Raw genomic sequence first — 22836 nt, 5'->3', positions numbered from 1 at the left:
CCCGATCTGAATCATCGCCTCCAGAGGTGCTGCCTGACCTGCTGAGTTACTCCAGCACCATGTTCCAGGCAAGATAGACACAAAAAGTTGGAGTAACTCAGCGGGACAGGCAGCATCTCTGGAGAGAAGGAATGGGTGACGTTTCGGGTCGAGAACCTTCTTCAGACTGGTGGCAGTTCATTGTGTCTCAACAATAGGACTTTATTCCTTGGTGCTTAGGAGGCTGAGGGGTGATCTTATAGATAAGTAAAAAATCATGAGAGGCATAGATAGATGAATGTACACAAACGTTACTCAGGGCTTCGTTAGAGTTAAGAAATAGAGGACAAAGATTTAAGACGAGAGGGTAAAGATTTAATGGCAACCCGAGGAGCAACTTTTTAACACAGATGGATATGTATATGGACTGAGCTACAAAGGTAGGTAGAATAACGACATTTAAAAGCTGGACAGGTACACGGATAGGAAAGGTTTAGAGGGATAAGGATCAAACTTGGGCAAATGGAGCTAGTTTCGATGGGCATCTTGGTCGGCATGAATGAGTCGGGCTGAAAGACTGGTTTCTGTGCTGTATGAGTCTGATTCTATAATTTGCCTCTGCTTTCGCATGAGAATCAATCGTTTCAACTTGCCTATTTATCACTCCAGTCAATGCTGTAACCTCCCTGGCAATTTCATTACGAGCAGCTTGGCATTGTGACTTACAATTACTGAGAACACAATTGGAAAACAGCCAAACAATTTTACAGTTTACCGTAATCACCCCTTAGTAAGGGTCACATTTAAATCTTAATGTCATGGAGTGAAAGATTTAAATATAATAGTACTTACAGCGTGTTTGAGGGTGCACATCTCATATAGGACGCAGCCCAAAGCCCAAATATCACTGGACACATGAATTACAAGGTATCAGTCAATAATTATTCATTACAAATACAAAGAATGATTCATATTAACGTATTATCATTTGCAACACCGGTTAAATGTTCAAATGTACCTTTTGTTGTTGTACGGTTTATTTTCACATATTTCTGGGGACAAGTAGTACGGTGTGCCAATACAAGTCCGTGCCAACTCCACTGTGCTGTGAGGAAGCAAACAAAAAAAATATCGTCATCAATGTAATATCCTTTAGAAACTTTAATTTGCAAATTTAAGTGGCAATAATCCATTTAAAAATAAAAATTAATATTTCCAGGTAAAACAATTTGATAGAATGCAACTACTTCACACATCACAAATCATTCTTAGTTCAGTTAGTTTAGGTTAGTTTATTGTCACATGTACCGATGAAGTGCAGTGCATTGAGAAGCCTTTGTTGCGTGCTAACCAGTCAGCAGAAAGACAATACATGATTACAATTGAGCCATTCGCAGTGTACAGATATATGATAAGGGAATAACGTTTAGTGCAAGATAAAGCCAATATAGTACGATCAAAGATACGATTATTTTTATCTTGTTTTACTCGATAAGTGCACATCCGATTTTCTAGTGAAAAGTCAGCAACCAACATGGAAGAGAAATTTCTCCAAACTTTTGCTAGCCTCAAGCATTTATCTTGAAGGTCATTGTGCCATTGAGACATACAGGTCCACCACAGATTTTCCAGCACCCTTGGTTCTAGAGCCTTACTGTGACCAACAGAGGTCACAGCCGCAGGAAGAAGAGATACCTGCCCGCAAAGTTGGCCGTGGAAGTCAGTTATGGGAACAGGTCAGCTGTCTCTAGCTGGTCCGGTGTTTCCGAGCCCAGCACGCTGGGGGCAGATTCGACCCGCCGATTGCCGTGGAAGTCGGGAGCGGATCTGCCTGTTCTGGCTGGTCCGGAATTCCAGAGCCTCAGCCACAGGCGGCAAATTTGACACTGCAACATGGCTCTTTGGCCTATTACTTCCATGTTGGCTTATATTCACTGGAATTTAGAAGGATGAGAGGGGATCTTCTCGAAACATATAAAATTCTTAAGGGATTGGACAGGCTTGATGCAGGAAAAATGTTCCCCATGTTGGGGGAGTCCAGAGCCAGGGGTCACAGTTTAAGAATAAGGGGTAGGCCATTTAGGACTGAGATGAGGAAAAACCTTTTCAGCCAGAGTTGAGAATCTGTGGAATTCTCTGCCATAGATGGCAGTGGAGGCCAATTCACTGGATGTATTCAAGAGAGAGTTAGATATAGCTCTTAAGGCTTACAGAATCAAGGGATATGGGGAGAAAGCAGGAACTGGGTACTGATTCTGGATGACCGGCCATGATCATATTGAATGGCGGTGCTGGCTCGAAGGGACGAATGACCTATTCCTGCACCTACTTTCTATGTTTCTATGGCTACTAATCTGTATCTGTATCTGTTATCTGTATTTGTACTCAGCCCAAAGCCTTTTAAACCCAGAACATTTAAGTGCTCTTCTATAATGCTTAATCCTATGAGAGTATCTGCCTTCAATTAAAGTTTGAAACGTAGTACTACTATGTAGTGCTTCATTGTTCATTTCATTAAAAAAGCTAAAGTAATATTTTTTTTCAATCAATTCTCCCTTATATTGGATAAAGATGAAGGTACTTCAAAGGTATCACAAAATGCTGGAGTAACTCAGCAGGTCAGGCAGCATCTAGGAGAGAGGGAATGGGTGACGTTTCGGGTCGAGACCCTTCTTCAGTGCTGTTCAATGCTGTTGCACAAAGGTACAAGAAAAGAGGGAATACATGTAAATTATTTTTCCGTTCAATAAGTAAGATTTCTACCTGTTGAGTATTCTAGCTATTCCAAAATCTCCGAGCTGAACCGTCCCATCTTTGGTCAGAAAGATATTCTGGGTTTGAAATGGAAGATGTGTTAAGACTTATTAACCAAAACATACTTCAGTTTACATTTTTAAGCAAATATTTTGGAGTAGGAATATGCATAAAATTAGTTATACTTATTAATGATGTAGATTTACAGGTAAGAGAATCTGATCTTTTATGTGCAAGATTCAAGGTTGACATTCATCTGGTCCTCTTCATACAACAATATGCCCAACGCCATCATGCTTCCATCTATATAATCAGATTTTAGAGACATAGAAAAACCAGTGGCGCAGCTGGTAGAGCCTCAAAGCGCCAGAGACCTGGGTTTGATCCTAACCTCGGGTACTGTCTGTGTGGAGTATGCACGTTCTCCCTGTGATCATGTGGGTTTCCTTTGGGATTGCTCCGGTTTCCTCCTACATCCCAAAAAAGTGCAGGCTTGTAGGCTAATTGGTATCTGTAAATAGTCCCTACTGTGTAGGGAGTGCGAAGAACAGGTGTGTGAATGGATGAGAGATTGCCGATGTCGCCTCAGTGGGCCGAAGCACCTGTTTCTATCCTGTATCTCTAAACCAAACTAAACTCAGCAGGTTGATGGACTGAATCACCTGCTAACTTTAGCACCAACCTGATTTTTATTCTATTAATCACAATGGAACAAAATACTGTTTAGTTTTGCAAAAGGTAGTGTATTTGTTCTGACTTGTTATCATCCAAGCAGCAAAATTTAAAATTGATACTAAAACAATTTTGGGAGAACAACTATTTGGACTGTACACATTTGTCCAAAACCTATCATCAGTTTATCAAAAAAGAAATGGGAGGGAAATAATTTTTTATCCGTTTATAGAAAATAATCTTCACTGACATTTGAAGAAATATCATTTTAGTTGTAAATATTTCATACAGTAGATTTGAGATTTTTAGAGAGATAGAGTGGAAACAGGCCCTTTTGCCCACCGAGTCAACCATCTGTCACCCATATACTAGTTCTATATTATCTCACTTTCGCATCCTACACATTTGGGACAAATTTTACAGAAGCCAATTCACCTACAAATCCACACGTCTTTGGGACGTGGACGGAAACCAGAGCACCCGGAGGAAACCCACACGATTACAGGGAGAAAGTGCAAACTCCGCACAGACAGCACCCAGGTCAGGATAGAACCCGGGTCTCTGGTGCTGTGAGGCAGCAACTCTATAGCTGTACCACCTAGTACACTAACTAGAATTTAACTCTTTCCAATTAATGGTATAAATGTCTCCCAAGGCTTGAGAGTGGGGAAATATATATGCATATTAGTCTGTAAGTGTACACTAAATCAACATTTCACATGAAGGAAAGAATTCTAGTGGTTTTACCACTGCCACCCAAACATTACCCATTCAAGACCTGAAATTCTGGAATTCCTTCACTGAGCCTCACCTTTGAGAGCCTCCATAACATTTCACGCATCACCTAGCATGCCCTTGTATTCCAGTATCATACTTTACCTGATGACATTCCTGAAAAATGTTGAGGCAGTTCATAAATATGGATTATTATAATACAGAACACAGTAGCTACACACAAATCGAATGTTCACTGCAAAAATTGAAAAGACCTTTTTCCTATTAATTGTGGTGTAAAAACATTCTAAATGGTTAAATGTCTTCAGTTCAATGACATTGCTGGGCTTTATAAACTCAAGATTTTTTTCTTCCGAAAATAACAAGAAAATTCACCATCTATTTCGCGAGTTATCAATCATGTATCTGAAAATATTTCCATAGCTCAATTGATTAACGAGCTCACCTGTGACTTGATATCCCTGTGGAGAATCTTTCTATCGTGCACATGTTTCAGAGCCAAGCAGATTTGCACAAACCAATCTACGATCTACCAAACACACAAAAATATATTAATATTCTTATAGAAACAGAAACCAGTTTAGACAATAAAGGTCAGATATTGCACTTACAAAGATAACAATAGCAGACCGCACTTATAAGTGACAACTCAGAATAAAAGGACGTACCTTTAAAAAGGAGATGAGGAGGAATTTCTTGAGTCAGAGAGTGGTGAATTTGTGGAACTCATTGCCACAGACAGCTGTGGAGGCAGTCAATGGGAGATTGACAGATATTTGATTTGTAAGGGTGTCCAGGGTTACAAAGAAGGCAGAAGAATGGGGTTGAGATGGAAAGATAGATCTTCCATGCTTGAATGGCAGAGTAGACTTAATGGGCCGAATGGCCTGATTCTGCACCTATGATTTATGAACTTATTTATGCAATGCTGCTTAACTTAGGAGTAACATCATCATTCACACTCTTTGTTAACACAATCACTTTTAGAGAGATTCACTGATCTGAGTTTGAGTACAAAAATACAGCAACGTACAATTAACGCAAGAATTCCAGAACAATATACAGTCTGTTCAAACGCGGCCAGCTTAGTCTTAAAAGATCTCGACGATATACCTGCTTCTACTTTGTCAAAGGTTCATGGGACGCTTCACACATTTGCAACCAACTTACTTCACAATCCAGCTTGCCCTACACCAGCCCTTCTCCCCATCGACATCCACCAACAAAATGTTTTTAGCAGAGGCATAATTGCTTTGTTTCATAAGATCATAATAGATAGGAGCAGAATTAGGCCATTCGGCCCATCGTCTGCTCCGCCATTCAATCATGGCTGATCTATCTCTCCCTGCGAACCCCATTCTCCTGCCTTCTCCCCATAACCTCTGACACCCGCACTAATCAAGAATCTATCTCTGCCATAAATATATTCACTGACTTTGCCTCCACACCCTTCTGTGGCAAATAATTCCACAGATTCACCACCCCTGACTAAAGATTATGATTATGTTTTTAATAAAACATTGCTCCAGAGTCCCATAGCAACCATACTTTAGAACATGTAAAACTGGAGCAGGTAAAGGTTCCATAATATTTTTCAACATCAGCACCAGAGTCATAGAGCCATACAGCATTAAATCTTTCCCCCCCTCACCTTAAACCTATGGTTTTTCATTCCATTACTCTGGGTCATGTTCTCGTTCCTGCTTGGTTTCTACATACTCTAATTCAAAAATCAATATGAGACATGAATATACTTAATTACTGTTTTTGTACCTTTCTGGAATAGAGAAGTACACAGAATTACAACCAAAAGACGTCAACCTGGACATTCCCCTGATAGTTCAGAATGACCCGGATTCAATTGCAAATCCACAAATAACGTCTTGGGACTAGGCAGAAAGTAGAAAATGCTGGCAAGCCGCTGTTGCCGTCAAGAAATCCAGAACAGCAACAAGGAATCAGGCATCAACGTTACTAACATTGATGAATATAGCAATGTAATTGTCTTCAATATGCTGATGCCATGGAGTGAGGACTGGTTGGATTTCAAGCTCTTATCATTATGCTGAAAGTTCACTAACATTTAATGAAACCATGACCTGGCTTATTTCTGATGCCTCTGCCATTGGACTAGCCAGTTAATATTGTCGACTCATGCATTTGCACCTACTCGTGGAACACGTCAAAACAAAAACTTTTTGACAGGAAGTGAGAGAGGAAAGGTGAGAAAAAAACGAAAATAAACACATTTACTTAAGGGACCTCTCAAGACAACCAGCCATATGTTTAATTTCAGCCTGGTTGGACTCATTCCTTGGTAGCTTTCAAAGAATCAAACAGCACAAAGACCATGACCTGACAATTTTGTGCTCGTTCGTTTAGGGAGCTGTCTGGTTAGTTCCACTGAACTTTCAACAATTTCTGCTAAATTGCAAGTAAAATTGTCTGAAAGCTTAAACCCAAAAGTTACAACTCAATGTGGCCCTTTGCAAAAGACCCACAAGTGGCAAAGGGTGGGGAACGCGATTGAGGGGATAACATCGACCCAATTAGCAGAAAGGCTAATAAGTAATTTTTTTAATATTTCATTTCAGTGGTCTCTTTGGAACCGAAATTAATGTGCCTAGGCTTTGTTTCTCAAAGGGCAATGGAACTAGTCAAAGATTCATATAGCATGGAAATGGGCCTACAACTGACCTTGCCCATCAACATGCCGTCTACACTAATCATAACCCTCTCAACCTATCCTATCCATGTAAATGTCCAAATATCGCTTGAACGTTATGATACTACATGCCCCTCAACCACCTCCTCCGGCAGCTTATTTCACACACCCATGTGTAAAGAAGTTACCTCTTAAGTTCCTATTAAATCTTACATCCTTCACCTTAAACCTATGTCCTCAGTTTGGTTTAGTTTATTGTCACATGTACCGAGGTACAGTGAAGAACATTTGTTGCATGCTAACCAGTCAGCGGAAAGACAATACATGATTACAATTGAGCCATTCAGAGTGTACAGATACATGACAAAAAGAATAACGTGAATAACATTTCGTGCAAGATAAAGCCAATTAAGTCCGATCAAAGATAGTCCGAGGGTCTCCAATGAGGTAGATAGGACTTCAGGACTGCTCTCTAGTTGAGGTAGGATGATTCAGTTGCCTGATAACAGCTGGGAACAAACAGTCACTGAATCTGGAGGTGTGCATTTTCACATTTCTATAACTTTTTCCCAATGGGAGTGGGGTGAAAAGCTAGGATGCGACTCATCCTTGATTATGCTGGTGGCCTTCCCGAGGCAGCGCGAGGTATAAATGGAGTCAATGGAAAGGAGACTGGTTTGTGTGATGGGCTGGGCTGTGTCCACAATTCTTTGCAATTTCTTGTGGTCTTGGATGGAGCTGTTCCCAAACCATGCTGTGATGCATCCCTATAAAATGCTTTCTGCGGCGCATCTGTCGAAATTGGTGAGAGTTGCTGGGGACTTACTGCCAAACTTACAAAGCCTTCTAAGGAAGTAGAGGAGCTTGTGGGCGTTGGTGTGCTCTGGTTCTCAATTTTCCTACTCTTGGCAAAAGACTCTGTGCATTTACTTGATCTATTCCTCACACGATCTTGTACACCTCCATAAGATCTCCCTTCGTCCTCCTGCGAGGAGCCAATTAACCTACAAGGAACAGTCCCAGCCTACTCAACCTCTCCCTGTAGCTCAGGCCCTGAGTCCTGGCAACATCTTCGTAAATGTTTTTGAAATTTTTTAAGGCAGAATAGCAGCGTACTTGATAAGTAAGGCGTGAAAGGAGACCAAGATGGGAGTGTGGTGTTGAGGTTACCGTCAGATTAGCCACAATCTTAATGAACAGCAAAGCCACTCTAGGGACCAAATAGCTGAAACCTTAATTTGCAACAATGTCAATAGACAACAGACAATAGGAGGAACTGAAGGAGATTCACATTAGATGGGAAATGGTATTGGGTAGACTGATGGGACTGAAGGTTGATAAATCCCCAGGGCCTGATGGACTACATCCCAGGGTACTTAAGGAGGTGGCTCAAGGAATTGTGGACGCATTGGTGATCATTTTCCAATGTTCTATAGATTCAGGATCAGTTCCTGTGGATTGGAGGGTAGATAATGTTATCCCACTTTTTAAGAAAGGAGGGAGAGAGAAAACGGGAAATTATAGACCAGTTAGTCTGACATCAGTGGTGGGGAAGATGCTGGAGTCAATTATAAAAGACGAAATTGCGGAGCATTTGGATAGCAGTAACAGAATCGTTCCGAGTCAGCATGGATTTACAAAGGGGAAATCATGCTTGACTAATCTTCTGGAATTTTTTAAGGATGTAACTAGGAAAATTGACAGGGGAGAGCCGGTGGTTGTGGTGAACCTTGACTTTCAGAAAGCCTTCGACAAGGTCCCACATAGGAGATTAATGGGCAAAATTAGAGCACATGGTATTGGGGGTAGGGTACTGACATGGATAGAAAATTGGTTGACAGACAGAAAGCAAAGAGTGGGGATAAATGGGTCCCTTTCAGAATGGCAGGCAGTGACTAGTGGAGTACCGCAAGGCTCGGTGCTGGGACCGCATCTATTTACAATATACATTAATGGCTTGGATGAAGGGATTAAAAGTACCATTAGCAAATTTGCAGATGATACAAAGCTGGGTGGTAGTGTGAGCTGTGAGGAAGATGCTATGTGGTTGCAGGGTGACTTGGACAGGTTGTGTGAGTGGCGGATGCATGGCAGATGCAGTTTAATGTGAATAAGTGTGAGGTTATCCACTTTGGTGGTAAGAATAAGAAGGCAGATTATTATTATCTGAATGGTGTCAAGTTAGGAAAAGGGGACGTACACCGAGATCTGGGTGTCCTAGTGCATCAGTCACTGAAAGGAAGCATGCAGGTACAGCAGGCAGTGAAGAAAGCCAATGAAATGTTAGCCTTCATAACAAGAGAAGTTGAGTATCGGAGCAAAGAGGTCCTTCTGCAGTTGTATAGGGCCCTAGTGAGACTGCACCTGGAGTACTGTGTGCAGGTTTCGTCTCCAAATTTGAGGAAGGATATTCTTGCTATTGAGGGCGTGCAGCGCAGGTTTACTAGGTTAATTTCCGGAATGGAGGGACTGTCATATGTTGAAAGACTGGAGCGGCTAGGCTTGTATACACTGGAATTTAGAAGGATGAGAGGGGATCTTATCGAAACATATAAGATTATTAAGGGGTTGGACACGTTCGAGGCAGGAAACATGTTCCCAATGTTGGGGGAGTCCAGAACCAGGGGCCACAGTTTAAGAATAAGGGGTAGGCCATTTAGATGAGGAAAAACTTTTTCAGTCAGAGAGTTGTAAATCTGTGGAATTCACTGCCTCAGAAGGCAGTGGAGGCCAGTTCTCTGAATGCATTCAAGAGAGAGCTAGATAGAGCTCTTAAGGATAGCGGAGTCAGGGGGTATGGGGAGAAGGCAGGAACGGGGTACTGATTGAGAATGATCAGCCATGATCACATTGAATGGTGGTGCTGGCTCGAAGGGCCGAATGGCCTACTCCTGCACCTATTGTCTATTGTCCTAGTCTTCAATTGTAAGAAGCATCATCTCTACCGTTCACTTGGAAGCAGCCAGAGGGAGTTGCAAAGCTAAATTTGATTCCTTCAAAATCTAAATGTAAAGAACTACATTTAAAAAAATAAAAAGCCAATGAAAATTAGATGTTGGAAAAGTGAAAAATAAAGTTTCTGTCAAGAACTGCACAAAGGAGTGAGAGAGGATTATTAAGCCTTTACACCATCTGGATATATGGCCACAAACCGCTACCGACATAGCAACACTCTGTGTCAAATCATAATGCTGGGATTGTGAAATTCTTCTTAAAAGCCAGCTTCAACTGCAAGAAGCATTGGCAGGAAAATTATGTATCTACCCAAAAGTGAGCACAGAACATTAAATGAGACATTGTCATCAATGGAGGGGTCAGAAATGGTGCAATTGGAGCTAATGAGTAGGCGTCTCGTAAAACACTATCCTAATTGAGAGGTTCTACTTTATATTTACTGTTGTAGCAGTAGACAATATGTGTCAGATTATAAGAAAAATAGCTCCTGTCATGGGGCAGCTGGATGAAGTAGCACTTCAAAGTTGACACATGGATATAACCATTTGATAATCTAAAAGTTCTTACCTGCTCCTCAGGAAATAAAATTCCTTTCTGAGTATTAATCCGTTTGAAAAGGTCTCCACCTTCACAGTAATCCATGACGATGTAAAGGCAACCACTTTCTGTTACAAATAAATATACAACTCTTAGAAATACGGAACTTCAGATGCTGGTTTACAAAAACGCACTCAGCGGGTCAGGCAGCATCTCTGGTGAACATGAATCTGAAGAAGGGTCTCAACCCAAAACATCACCTATCAATGTTCTCCAGAGATGCTGCCTAATCCGCTGAATTGGTACAATATTTCTTTTTTTATGCAACTCTTAGAAGTCATCTCTGACTAACAAAATTAAAGTAATCAATAATTACGACATTTCTAACAATTGAATTCCAGGCTAATGCAAAGGCTGACAATACTGGCAAGAGAAGAACTCATTTAATTTATATTACTGTACATCCTGTATTGACCTTCATAAGATACCGTAACAAATCACTATGACTGCACTTGCTCACACAGCTATCATTTTAATGAAATATTTGCTATGCAGCCTTCTCTATGCAGCCATGTGTCATGTTTCTTTCCCTCTGTTCTGGGAATGTGGGCAATGTAAGCGAGGTCACAGGAAATATCCTAGCTGATCTGAAAAGTCAGCAGTACAGGAAAGCTGATTGTCAGAACCTTTGTGATGATGATCCTCCCTCAACGTTATTATGCTGCAAAGCCACTCAAAGCCACCCTCAGAAAGGGTGCTTCAAAAGCTGAATATGAATCTCTTTTCATTCTAAACAGCATCTACATTTATTAATATACACACATATATATACACGCACACATACACATACACACTCACTCCCTCAAATGAGTTACTCCTGCACTTTGTGTCCTCTACTTCTTTAGGAGACTGAGCAAATTCCTCATTCCTCCAATGACTCTTTCAAACTTCTATAGATGCACCATAGAAAGCACACTGTCAGGTTGTATCACAGTTTGGTCTGGGAACTGCTCTGCCAAAGGCCGTAAGAAATGGCAGAGTTGTAGAAGTAGTCCAGTTGATCACACAGATCAGACTTCCCACCATTGAGCCCATCTACACTTCCCACTGCCTCGGAAAAACAGCCAACATAATTACAGACTGGTCCCACCCAGTCATCCCTTCTTCTCCCTGCTCCCACCCGACAGAAGGTACAGAAGCTTGAAAGCGCAAACCACCAGACTCAGGAACAGCTTCTTCCCCTCCATTATCAAGTTTCTGAACAATTCTTCCACGAGCTGGGGTACTGACCAATTCCTTGTGTTTTGCTACAGATTCTAGCATCTGCAGTTCCTTGGGTCACTATATTTAGTAATTTACTGACACCCGGCAGCAGATAAAGTTTCCTCATTTCATCTCATGGCAAGTGTTATTCACAGTGAAAATGGTCCCTTATTTAAACAATTTAACTGTAGAATAAAGTTGCGAATACAGCTGAGGAATCTAGATCGGAAATTGGTTCAAGACCTCTCCCCCAAACAAACAGTCCTTAAACCATGAGGTGTCTCATGCTTATTTCTAACCTTCAAATGATTCCTTATACTGTACAATATTTGGATGTTTCATATTGGCCAGAACAGCAACTTCTCTCCTTGACTCTTCCCTCTCTTTGTTGGACATCTACAAATCAAAGAGAAAAAAAACCCAAGTAAAGTCTTTCAAAATATATCACGCTGGCATATCATACTTGAGTTGCACCCATAGAGACGACACGAATATCTTACCCGAGAGATATTGATTTCTTTGATAACATATTGTCTGCCATTTTCTTTGGAGATCACCAGGATAGCTTTTCCAAACGATCCTTCTCCAATTTTGTTCACTTTGGTGTATTTATCCATAGAGCTCATTATACAAGATCCTCATGCTCACTCTGGATAAACAAAATTCCCTTCAAAGCTCCTTAAACCTGGTAAATGAATCAGAAATGGTCAGAATTATGAATTAAATAAAAGTAGAGACAAGACAAATTGGGGTGGCACAGTGGCACAGCGGTAGAGCTGCTACCTTACAGCACCAGAGACCCGGGTTTAATCCTGACTACGAGTGCTGTCTGTATGGAGTTTGTATGTTCTCCCTGTGACCGCATGGGTTATTTCCAGGTGCTCCGGTTTCCTCCCACACTCCAAAGATGTACAGGTTTGTAGGTTAATTGGCTTTGGTAAGTTGTAAAATTGTCTCCAATGTGTGTAGGTTAGTGTACAGGATGATTGCTGGTTGGTGGGGACTGGGTGAGCTGAAGGGCCCGTTTCCGCACTGCATCGGTAAAATCTAAAGTAAAATAACTAATTAATCCACTATCGCAATGAACAATTCCAAAAAACAAAATACCTGACCACAATTTCACGATCATTCAATATCATTCTTGGCTCACTTACATATTCCCTAGTCAGGTGTTCACCAATTCAAGTTCCAAGTTTGTGACTTGAATATGAAATAACCAAGAACCATACTATGGCACAATATTGACCGTGCTGCACAAAAGGTATTTACCTTTGAATAAGGGACTCTAAAAACACGAATGCTTACCACACAGATGCAAAAGATCCAGTGGCATTGTGCCAATAAAAGGAACATGGGGTCATCCCCAGTAAACTAATATTAACGACAGTACACGGTTTTCCTTTACACTGTTCCACATTTCATTCTGCAAAGGACTCTCCTACAAGTACTATAACATTCCAACTAAGAGTTGTGTACCAAAACAATGGATAACCCGCGCAGAAATACTTCATACTGTGCAGTAACATTCGCAACACATTGTCAGCAACATGGACAAATGGAGAAAATTACAAAAACAAAATTTTCAAGGTTTGCAACTACAGCCTACGGTACATCTTTGGCCAGACAACAATAATTTAACCTTGTAGATTTCTATACTCCATTGATCAATTTCAAACAAGTTTTAAAAACACCATGTACTTTATAGCACAAGATTTATTTTACAAAAGTACACCAAGTAGATAACTGCACCAGGAGGACCACAGCCTTATTTGCTAACACTGAACCAAACCTCTTCATTCATGTTTATAAAACAGTTAATAAACAAAATGGTGTAGGAAGGAACTGCAGATGCTGATTTATATCGAAGGTAGACAGAAAATGCAGAAGTACCTCAGCGGTTCTGGCAGTGTAGCGACCATAGAGAATGGTCCGGGTCGTCGAACCCTCAGATTGGCCAGCGAGGTCACGTGTGAGCGCGACCGTGGGGATTGGTCCAGAGAGCGACATCGCTGATTGGCCAGCGTTGTCATGTGCGCTTTTGGCGCCCGAAATGTTCAGTTCGGCGAAGTCTTCGAAGAAGACAGTAAGTTTTTGATGGTTGTCCTTTACCTTGTTGTTTAACTTTGTATTCGAATATTGCGGCTGCAATAAACTTCTTCTACAACCAACAAGTTTTCGGACTCGCCATATTGGTGACCCCGACGTGATCTGGACGATCACCGACTATGCAGGAACACGACGCCTCGTTGTTGATTGCCGCGCCTGGCACACCGGAGTTAAGCGCGGTAAGCGTTCACCTTCCGTTGTTTTGGACACATTCACCGCAATCTTGGTTTGTCCACACCGAAGCTCAATTTCATATAAAGAACATATCGGATGACTCGACGAAGTATTACTACCTCGTCAGCGCTCTATCACCGGAGACGACCACACGCGTGATGCGGTTCATCGTTAATCCGCCTGCGGAAAGCAAGTACGAGGCAATGAAGAAAGTGTTACTGCGAACCTTCGGGTTCAATAGGCATGATTGCGCTGAAAGACTTCTGCACCTACCGGACCTCGGAGATCGACGGCCGTCCGTTCTCATGGCCGAAATGATGATGCTAGCCGGTGAGCATACGGATTGCCTTATGTTCGAACAGGCATTCCGAGAGAAGCTTCCTGAGGATGTCCGACTGCTGCTCACGGATTGTTCTTTTAAGGACCCCGAAGCATATGCAGCGAAAGCAGACGCGCTCATAGCGGCTAAAAACAAGGCAAGCGGTTCGATCAACAAGGTCTCGACATCAGTGACCACGCCACAGCGACATCAAGATGGCGCCGCGTCTCCCGCCAGTTCTCCGAAAGCCCGCCAAAAAGATCCGCACAAGCGCGGCTGGTGCTATTATCACCTACGATGGGGTAGAGAATCCCGCAACTGCCGCTCACCTTGTACCTTCGCGGGAAATGCCTCGGCCGATCGTACATAGGGGCAGTTACGATTGGCCAGAACCGACGCCTCTACGTCCACGATCGATTCACGGACACAGAATTTTTGGTAGACACGGGAGCCATCGTCAGTATAGTGCCGCTGACCGACCTCGAAACCAGAACGGGTAAGACAGGTCCCACCCTCATCGCGGTTAATGGCAGCCCCATTCGCACTTTCGGTATACGGAAGATGTCCCTTGTGTTAGGCCTCCGCACGTACGAATGGCCATTCATCATAGCAGACGTCAGACAAGCGATCCTGGGCGCAGATTTTCTCTGGGCTTTTTCACTGGTCCCTGATGTCCGCGGTAACGACCTCCGACCCTCCGCCGGCGAGGAGCCCGTCGCTCCGACAATCGCCTCCCCGCCCAGCCCTACTGTCCAGGCCGTCGTCGCGGCCCCTGACTCGTATGCTGAGATCCTGGCGGAGTTTCCAGAGCTGCTCATCCAACGTTTTGACACGCCTTCGGCCAAGCACGGCGTGGTCCATCACATCCGCACCGAGGGCCCTCCCGTTTTCGCTCGGGCCAGGAGACTACCGCCAGACAAACTGGTGGTGGCAAGGGCGGAATTTAGGAAGATGGAGGAAATGGGCATTGTCCGTCAGTCCGACAGCCCGTGGGCCTCGCCGTTGCATATGGTCTCCAAGGCATCTGGGGGGTGGAGACCATGTGGCGATTATCGGCGTCTCAATGCTGTCACCACGGCTGATCGCTACCCCATACCGCACCTACAGGACTTTTCGTCTGGGCTGGAAGGAGCGGTGGTGTTCTCCAAAATCGATTTGGTGCGAGGATACCACCAGATTCCGGTGCGTCCGGAGGACATACAGAAAACTGCCACGATTACTCCGTTCGGGTTGTTTGAATGGTTGCGTATGCCTTTCGGTTTAAAGAACGCGGCACAGGCTTTCCAACGACTGATGGACCGTGTGGGTCGGGGTTTACCCTTTTTGTTTATTTATTTAGACGACATCCTGGTCGCCAGCCCCTCAGTGCAGGAACACCAGGTCCACTTGCGGACTGTGTTCCAGCGGCTCCAAGACCACGGGCTCATTATCCAACCCTCCAAGTGTCAATTCGGCCTCCCTTCTCTTGATTTTCTAGGGCACAGAATTACCCCTGCCGGCGCCTCCCCTTTGCCCGAGAAGGTGGAGGCTATCCGGGCATTTCCCAGGCCCACCACAGTAAAAGGACTACAGGAGTTCGTAGGCATGGTTAACTTCTACCATAGGTTCGTTCCTGCAGCTGCGCGGGTCATGCGCCCGCTGTTCCAGTGCCTTGCGGGAAAACCGGTAGAGTTGATATGGTCCCCGGCCGCAGAGTCGGCTTTTACAGCAGCTAAGGCAGCATTAGCAGACGCCACCATGTTGGTCCACCCGAGCCCCTCCGCCCCCACGGCCCTGACGGTTGACGCCTCTGACGTGGCGGTGGGCGGGGTCTTGGAGCAGCAGGTCGGTGGCCGTTGGCAGCCCTTGGCGTTTTTCAGCCGGCAACTAAATTCGGCTGAGCTGAAGTATAGCGCATTTGACCGAGAGCTTCTGGCCCTCTATTTAGCTGTTCGTCATTTCAGGTATTTCCTTGAGGGCCGCCCATTTGTGGCCTTTACGGACCACAAACCATTAACATTTGCATTTTTCAAATTGTCTGACCCATGGTCGGCCCGCCAGCAGCGGCATCTGACTGCTATCTCCGAATTTACCACCGATGTCCGTCATGTCGCGGGTAAGCTTAATGCCGTTGCTGACACCCTGTCTAGACCTGCTTTTCCCCCTATTTCGGCGGTGGACTGCGAGGTGGATCCCCAGGAGCTTGCGGAGGCACAGCTTCTAGCGGATACCGCCTCGGCATACCAGTCCACCACTTCGGGATTGAAGTTGGCTCAGGTAGCCTGCGGGTCGGAAGGCACGTAAGTCTGGTGTGATGTTTCCCTTCCCCGTCCCAGGCCGGTAGTACCGCCCTCCCTTCAGCGCCGGGTTTTTGATGCCATTCATGGGCTGGCGCACCCGTCCATCCGCTCCACCTCTGCTTTGGTAGCAGCTCGGTTTGTCTGGCATGGCCTACGGAAACAGGTAGCGGGTTGGGCGCGTTCCTGCGTTCCCTGTCAGACCGCTAAAGTCCAGCGCCATGTCCAGCCCCCCGTACAGGAGTTCGAGGTCCCAGCAGTTCGTTTTTTCCACATCCACGTGGATTTAGTCGGGCCTTTGCCTTCCTCCCGGGGCTACACCCACCTCCTCACGGTGGTGGATCGGTTCACCCGGTGGCCAGAGGCTTTCCCATTGTCTGATATTTCGTCAGCGTCTTGTGCCAGGACTTTGGCCCTCCATTGGGTAGCTCGTTTCGGGGTCCCGGCAGTTATTACCACTGACAGGGGGCCGCAGTTCACTTCGTCCCTCTGGGCCGCGCTCGCAGAACTGTACGGTTCCAAGTTACAACCCACTACTGCATATCACCCCCAGGCAAATGGACTTGTAGAAAGGTTCCACAGTCAACTTAAGGCGTCCCTCAGTGCAAGGCTTGAAGGCCCGGACTGGGTAGACCAACTCCCCTGGGTTCTTCTGGGCATCCGGACTGCTCCTAAGCTAGATCTCAGTGCGTCGTCCGCGGAGCTAGTATATGGCTCGACACTTCGAGTACCCGGAGATTTGTTTCCGGACCCCTCAGACCAGCTGCCTCCAGTCCCATCAGTATTAGCATCTCTCCGGGCACGGGTGGGTTCCCTGGCTCCAGTTCCGACTTCACGTCATGGGTGTCCCATGGTACATGAACCGCCTTCCCTGAAGGACTGTGAGTTTGTGTTTCTGCGATAAGATTCCCATCGTGCCCCGTTGCAGAGAGTCTATCAAGGGCCGTTCCGGGTTTTGCGTAAGGGAACGGCTACCTTCACCTTAGACATGTGCGGCAGGAGTGAGCTCGTCTCGGTGTCCCGGCTCAAACCTGCACACTTGGATCCGGATCAACCAGTCCTGGTCGGCCTGACCCCTAGGAGAGGCCGACCTCCGTTAGTTCCGCTCAGTCCAGGACCCCCCGTTCCGGCAGTTCCTCCAGGACCCCCCGTTCCGGCAGTTCCTCCAGGACCCCCCGTTCCGGCAGTTCCTCCAAGTCCGGAACCCCCGGCTCCTGTGGTTCAGGCTGCCCCTCTCCGTACTCGTTATGGTCGCGAAATCCGTCTCCCTGCTAGGTTCCGTACCTCGGGTTCTGGGGGGGGTCATGTAGCGACCATAGAGAATGGTCCGGGTCGTCGAACCCTCAGATTGGCCAGCGAGGTCACGTGTGAGCGCGACCGTGGGGATTGGTCCAGAGAGCGACATCGCAGATTGGCCAGCGTTGTCATGTGCGCTTTTGGCGCCCGAAATGTTCAGTTCGGCGAAGTCTTCGAAGAAGACAGTAAGTTTTTGATGGTTGTCCTTTACCTTGTTGTTTAACTTTGTATTCGAATATTGCGGCTGCAATAAACTTCTTCTACAACCAACAAGTTTTCGGACTCGCCATAGCAGCATCTTTAGAGAAAAGGAATAGGTCAAACGTCACCTATTATTTTTCTTCAGAGATGCTGCCTGGCCCAAATAAACCATATGAAATCCTTGGCATTCATTATAGAGTGTAAAAGATAGGAAATCTACACGAAACAGAAAGTTGAGCCCTCTTGCAAATTCTGGGCACACTTTAGGAAGGAAATGGATACAGAAAACAAGGATGATATTTTCAGAGAATAGGGATTTAGAGTTTGGTGGATAGAATGGAGATTATGTGGTTGCTTACTACAAGCAGAGAATTGCAACAGAGCTTAATCATGGCTGTCACCAAATCAGCCTGTTTTCAACATCCTGGTGGCTAGGGTCACTTACACAACTGGACTACCCACATAAATACTGTGGCAACAACAGGTGGGGGCTGGCCAATTGCCTCACAGTCTGAAGCTCTACACAGCATGCAAATCAGGAACATGATGGAAGATTCCGCACTTACCACAACGCCTGCAACTCCACCAATGTACATAAAGCTTGTAGACACTCAGATAACAGCAACCTACATGAACAGGCAGTACACTGTGTCTACAAAATGCAACGTATTTCTTCACTGAGGCAACTTAACCATCAGTTGCCAAAACCACAACCAAAGACAAGGGAAGCATGGGCAGCTCACCCGTCCAGAAGTCACAATGCATCCTTAATTGCACAATTGGTATTCTTATATCGTCATTGGTCTAAGCCAGGGATCTCCAAACTATGGCCCGCGGGCCACATCCGGCCTGCCACGAGATTTTATCCGGCCTGCCACGAGATTTTATCCGGCCTGCAACAAGCTCTTAGGCGGCGGGTACTGGAGGCAGGCTGCCGGTGAAGGTTCACCGGAGAGCGGATCGCCACCGACCCAAAGCCGGGACAAAGCAAGAGATCGCAGCGCCCCCTCGCAAACAACAAACTCAAGGAAACTTCCCTCCTCGCCGCCGCCGCCACTCACCCCGGGGAGAGAGAGTGGGGGGGGAGAGAGAGTCAGGGTAGAGGGAGCAGTGGGTTAGAGCGGGAGCGCGGGGAGGGTGTCAGAGGGCCTGGTGAAGGAGCGCCGCCACTTTCGGATGCTGCTCCCTCCCTCTCACCCCCTCTCTCTCACCCCCTCTCTCTCCCTCCCAGCGCCAGTGAGATCTACGCCGCTGTTCCACTCTCTTCCCCGGCCCCGTCTCCCTCGAACGCAGCGAAATAAGAACAAACACAAGTGAAACTTCCCTCCTCGCCGCTGCCGCCGCCGCCGCTCACCCCGGGGATGCGGGGCTTCTGAACAACAACTACACAAATCTGTTCTTATTTCGCTGCGTTAGAGGGAGACAGGACCGGGGAAGGGAGTGGAGCAGCGGCGCAGATCTCGCTGGCGCTGGGTGAGAGGGAGAGAGCAGCCCCCGCAAGTGGCAGTGCTCCTTCACAGGATCCTCTGACACCCTCCCCCTCCCCTTCCCGTGCTCCCGCTCGCACCCGCTGCTCCCTCTATCCCCACTCTCTCTCCCCCCAATCTCTCTCCCCCCACTCTCTTCCCCCCACACTCTCTCCCCCCCACTCTCTCTCCCCCCCTCCACCTCTCTCTCTCTCTCTCTCTCTCTCTCTCTCTCTCTCTCTCTCTCTCTCTCTCTCTCTCTCTCTCTCTCTCTCTCTCTCTCTCTCTCTCTCTCTCTCTCTCTCTCTCTCTCTCTCTCTCTCTCTCTCTCTCTCTCTCTCTCTCTCTCTCTTCCCCCCCCCCCTCTCTCTCTCTCTCTCTCTCTCTCTCTCTTCCCCCCCCCCCCCTTCTCTCTCTCTCTCTCTCTTCCCCCCCCCCCCTCTCTTCCCCCCCCACCTCTCTCCTCTCTCTCTCCCCCAGTGGTGGTCACTGTATTTTTTCTGTTTTACAAATAATTGTATGCCTACGGTAAATATGTATATTCCAATATTTCAAGCTCTTTTTAAAAATTGAATATTATTTATTTGTTGCCATATAAACCTAATGTAAACTAACCAAATCTAACCTAACCTAGTTTAACCTTTCCTAATCTAATCTAACGTAACCTAGTCTAAACTTTTTTGAGTTCATTAAATTTATAAAACTCACACCTTTATTTTTTCCTACGGCCCGCATAAATGTGCCAAATATATAATGTGGCCCTCCTGCTGAAAGGTTTGGAGGCCCCTGGTCTAAGCCCATGAACAGCATGACAGCACTGGGAGGACCTTCAGTGGAAAGACTATAGAAGTTCATGAGTGTAATTGGCTTCGCAAGAATCGTTCAGAATACGGCGGCCTTGTCATCAATAAATTGAGGAACACAAAAGGGAAAACTGAAAAAGGAGATTTTACAGACGTTTTGAATCCTGATACACATGTACATTAACTTAATACTTATAAAATAATTCAGTGATATGTCATTAACGCACAGCAATCTTATGCATGTGATTAAGCAGTCTACCAGAGTGTATGAGACAAACACTAGGAGACCCAAATAACATTTCTAGGTTGCTACACAGCAAAAAATTGGAAATAAACTAGACTGCTCTTCAAAAGACATTGAACGTAGAACGGTACAACCTAAGAACAGGTCCTTCGGACCATAATGTCTACCGAATATGATGCCAAGACCAACTTTTATCTGCCAACACATAATCCACATCCCTCCATTTCTCGCTTATCAATATGCCAATCCAAAGGATCTAAAATGTCACAATCATATCTGCCTCAACCACCCCTCTCGGCAGCACACACCATGCTCGATGTAAAAAAACTTGCCCCACGTATCTCCTTTAAACTTTGTCCCACTCACCTTGCAGCTAAACCCTCTTGTTTTTGAGATATAATAATATGACAAAGAGCAGAGGTCCCAGCACAGATCTCTGCAGAACTCCACTGTCACGGACGTCCAACCTGAATATTGTCCTTCCACCACAACCTTGTCTTTTATCAGTAAGCCAGTTCCAAATCCATATGATCAAGTCACTGTTAATCTTGTGCGTCTTAATCTTCTGGATCAGCCTACCATGAGGGACTTTATCAAATGCCTTAATACAATCCATGTACACAATATCCACCACTCTACCCTCATCGATCACTTTTGTCACCTCCGCAAAAAAACTTGATTGTTAGTAAGACGCAAGCTGCCATGTACAAAGCCATCTGACTATCCCTAATTAACCTAAACAGGACTAAATCCTACTCCGAAGAATCTTCTCCAATACTGATGTGAGCCTCACTAGCTTATAATTCCCTGGATTCTCTCAATTTCTATTAAATAAAGAACCAACATTAGCCATTCTCCAGTCCTCCAGGACCTCTTCCGTGGCTAGAGAAGATGCAAAGATCTTTGTCAATTTCCTCCCTTGTCTCTCTCAACAACCTGGGATAGATCTCATTGGGTTCTGGCGAGTTATCCACCTTAAGGCTCTTCGAGAGCTCTAACACCTTCTCCATCTTAATTTCAAACTGCTCGTGCATATTAGTATTCTCTGCACTGATCTCACTGACCTCCATCTCGTTCTCCTTGGTGAAAACAGATGTGAGGTAGTATTTTGAAGAAACAAGGAACTGCAGATAATGGTTTGCCACGTAAAGACACAAATGCTGGAGTAACTCAGCAGGTCAAGTAGCATCCCTGGAGAACATGGATAGGTGACATTTCCAGTCAGGACCCTTCTTTGTATCTGCAGTCTCTTGTGTCCCAACCTGAAAAGTCACCTATCCATTTATTCACAAAATGCTGGAGTAACTCAGCAGGTCAGGCAGCATCTCGGGAGAGAAGGAATGGGTGACGTTTCGGGTCGAGACCCTTCTTCAGACTGATGTCGGGGGTGGGACAAAGGAAGGATATAGGTGGAGACAGGAAGATAGAGGGAGATCTGGGAAGGAGGAGGGGAAGGGAGGGACAGAGGAGCTATCTGAAGTTGGAGAAGTCGACGTTCATACCACCGGGCCGCAAACTGCCCAGGCGAAATATGAGGTGCTGCTCCTCCAATTTCCGGCGGGCCTCACTATGGCACTGGAGGAGGCCCATGACAGAGAGGTCAGACTGGGAATGGGAGGGGGAGTTAAAGTTAAAGTCACCTATCCATGTTCTCTGTGGAAGCTGACTGACCTGCTGAGTTACTCAAGCATTTTGTGTCTTTCCAAAGTACTTGTTTAGTACCTCACCTACATCCCCAGATTCCAAGTACAAATTCCCTCCTTTATCCTTGAACAGTCCTGGTTGCACTCTTGTTTTTAATGCAGGTATAAACATCTTTGGGATTTTCCTTAAAAACTGTGTAAAAGACATACAAAATAGTGTATTCACCCTATCTATCCGTCTTATGATTTTATATACTTCTAAAAGATCACCCCTCATCCTCCTGCACTCCAGGGAATGGAATCCTAGCCTGCCCAACCTTTCATAGAGTCATAGGCCTGTTTCCACACTGTATCACTCTATCTTGCCACACCGGCCAACATGTCCCAGCTACACTAGTCCCACCTGCCAGCATTTGGTCCATATCCCTCCAAACCTGTCCTATCCATGTACCTATCTAACTGCTCCTTAAATGTTGGTAAAATCCCTGCCTCAACTACCTCCTCTGGCAGCTTATTCCATACATCCACCACTCTTTGTGTGAAAATGTTACCCCTCAGATTCCAATTAAATCTTTTTCACTTCACCTTAAACCCAAGTCCTCTGGTCCTCAATTCACCTACTCTATGCATCTACCCAATCAATTCCTCTCATGATCTTATACATCTCTATAAGATCACCCATCATCCTCCTGCGCTCCAAGGAAGAGTCCCAGGCTACTCAACCTCTGCCTATAGCTCAGACCCTCTA

General features: G+C 45.4%; 1 protein-coding gene across 1 annotated transcript in view; it reads right to left on the bottom strand.

Annotated features, from left to right (window-relative positions):
• nek1 (NIMA-related kinase 1) overlaps positions 1 to 22836 on the bottom strand; it is a 149787-nt gene that overhangs the window by 124695 nt on the left and 2256 nt on the right. The window contains exons 2-8 of the mRNA XM_078394857.1: positions 12061 to 12245; positions 11860 to 11956; positions 10328 to 10425; positions 4586 to 4669; positions 2743 to 2810; positions 998 to 1084; positions 832 to 886 (exon numbers count right to left, since the gene is read on the bottom strand). Of these exons, the coding sequence (XP_078250983.1) occupies positions 832 to 886; positions 998 to 1084; positions 2743 to 2810; positions 4586 to 4669; positions 10328 to 10425; positions 11860 to 11956; positions 12061 to 12186 (615 nt within the window). The 5' untranslated portion in view covers positions 12187 to 12245. The remainder of the gene's footprint in view (positions 1 to 831; positions 887 to 997; positions 1085 to 2742; positions 2811 to 4585; positions 4670 to 10327; positions 10426 to 11859; positions 11957 to 12060; positions 12246 to 22836) is intronic.

This window comes from Rhinoraja longicauda, chromosome 3, assembly GCF_053455715.1.
Source record: "Rhinoraja longicauda isolate Sanriku21f chromosome 3, sRhiLon1.1, whole genome shotgun sequence".
NCBI lineage: Eukaryota > Metazoa > Chordata > Chondrichthyes > Rajiformes > Arhynchobatidae > Rhinoraja > Rhinoraja longicauda.
This window is presented reverse-complemented; position numbering and strand designations above follow the sequence as displayed.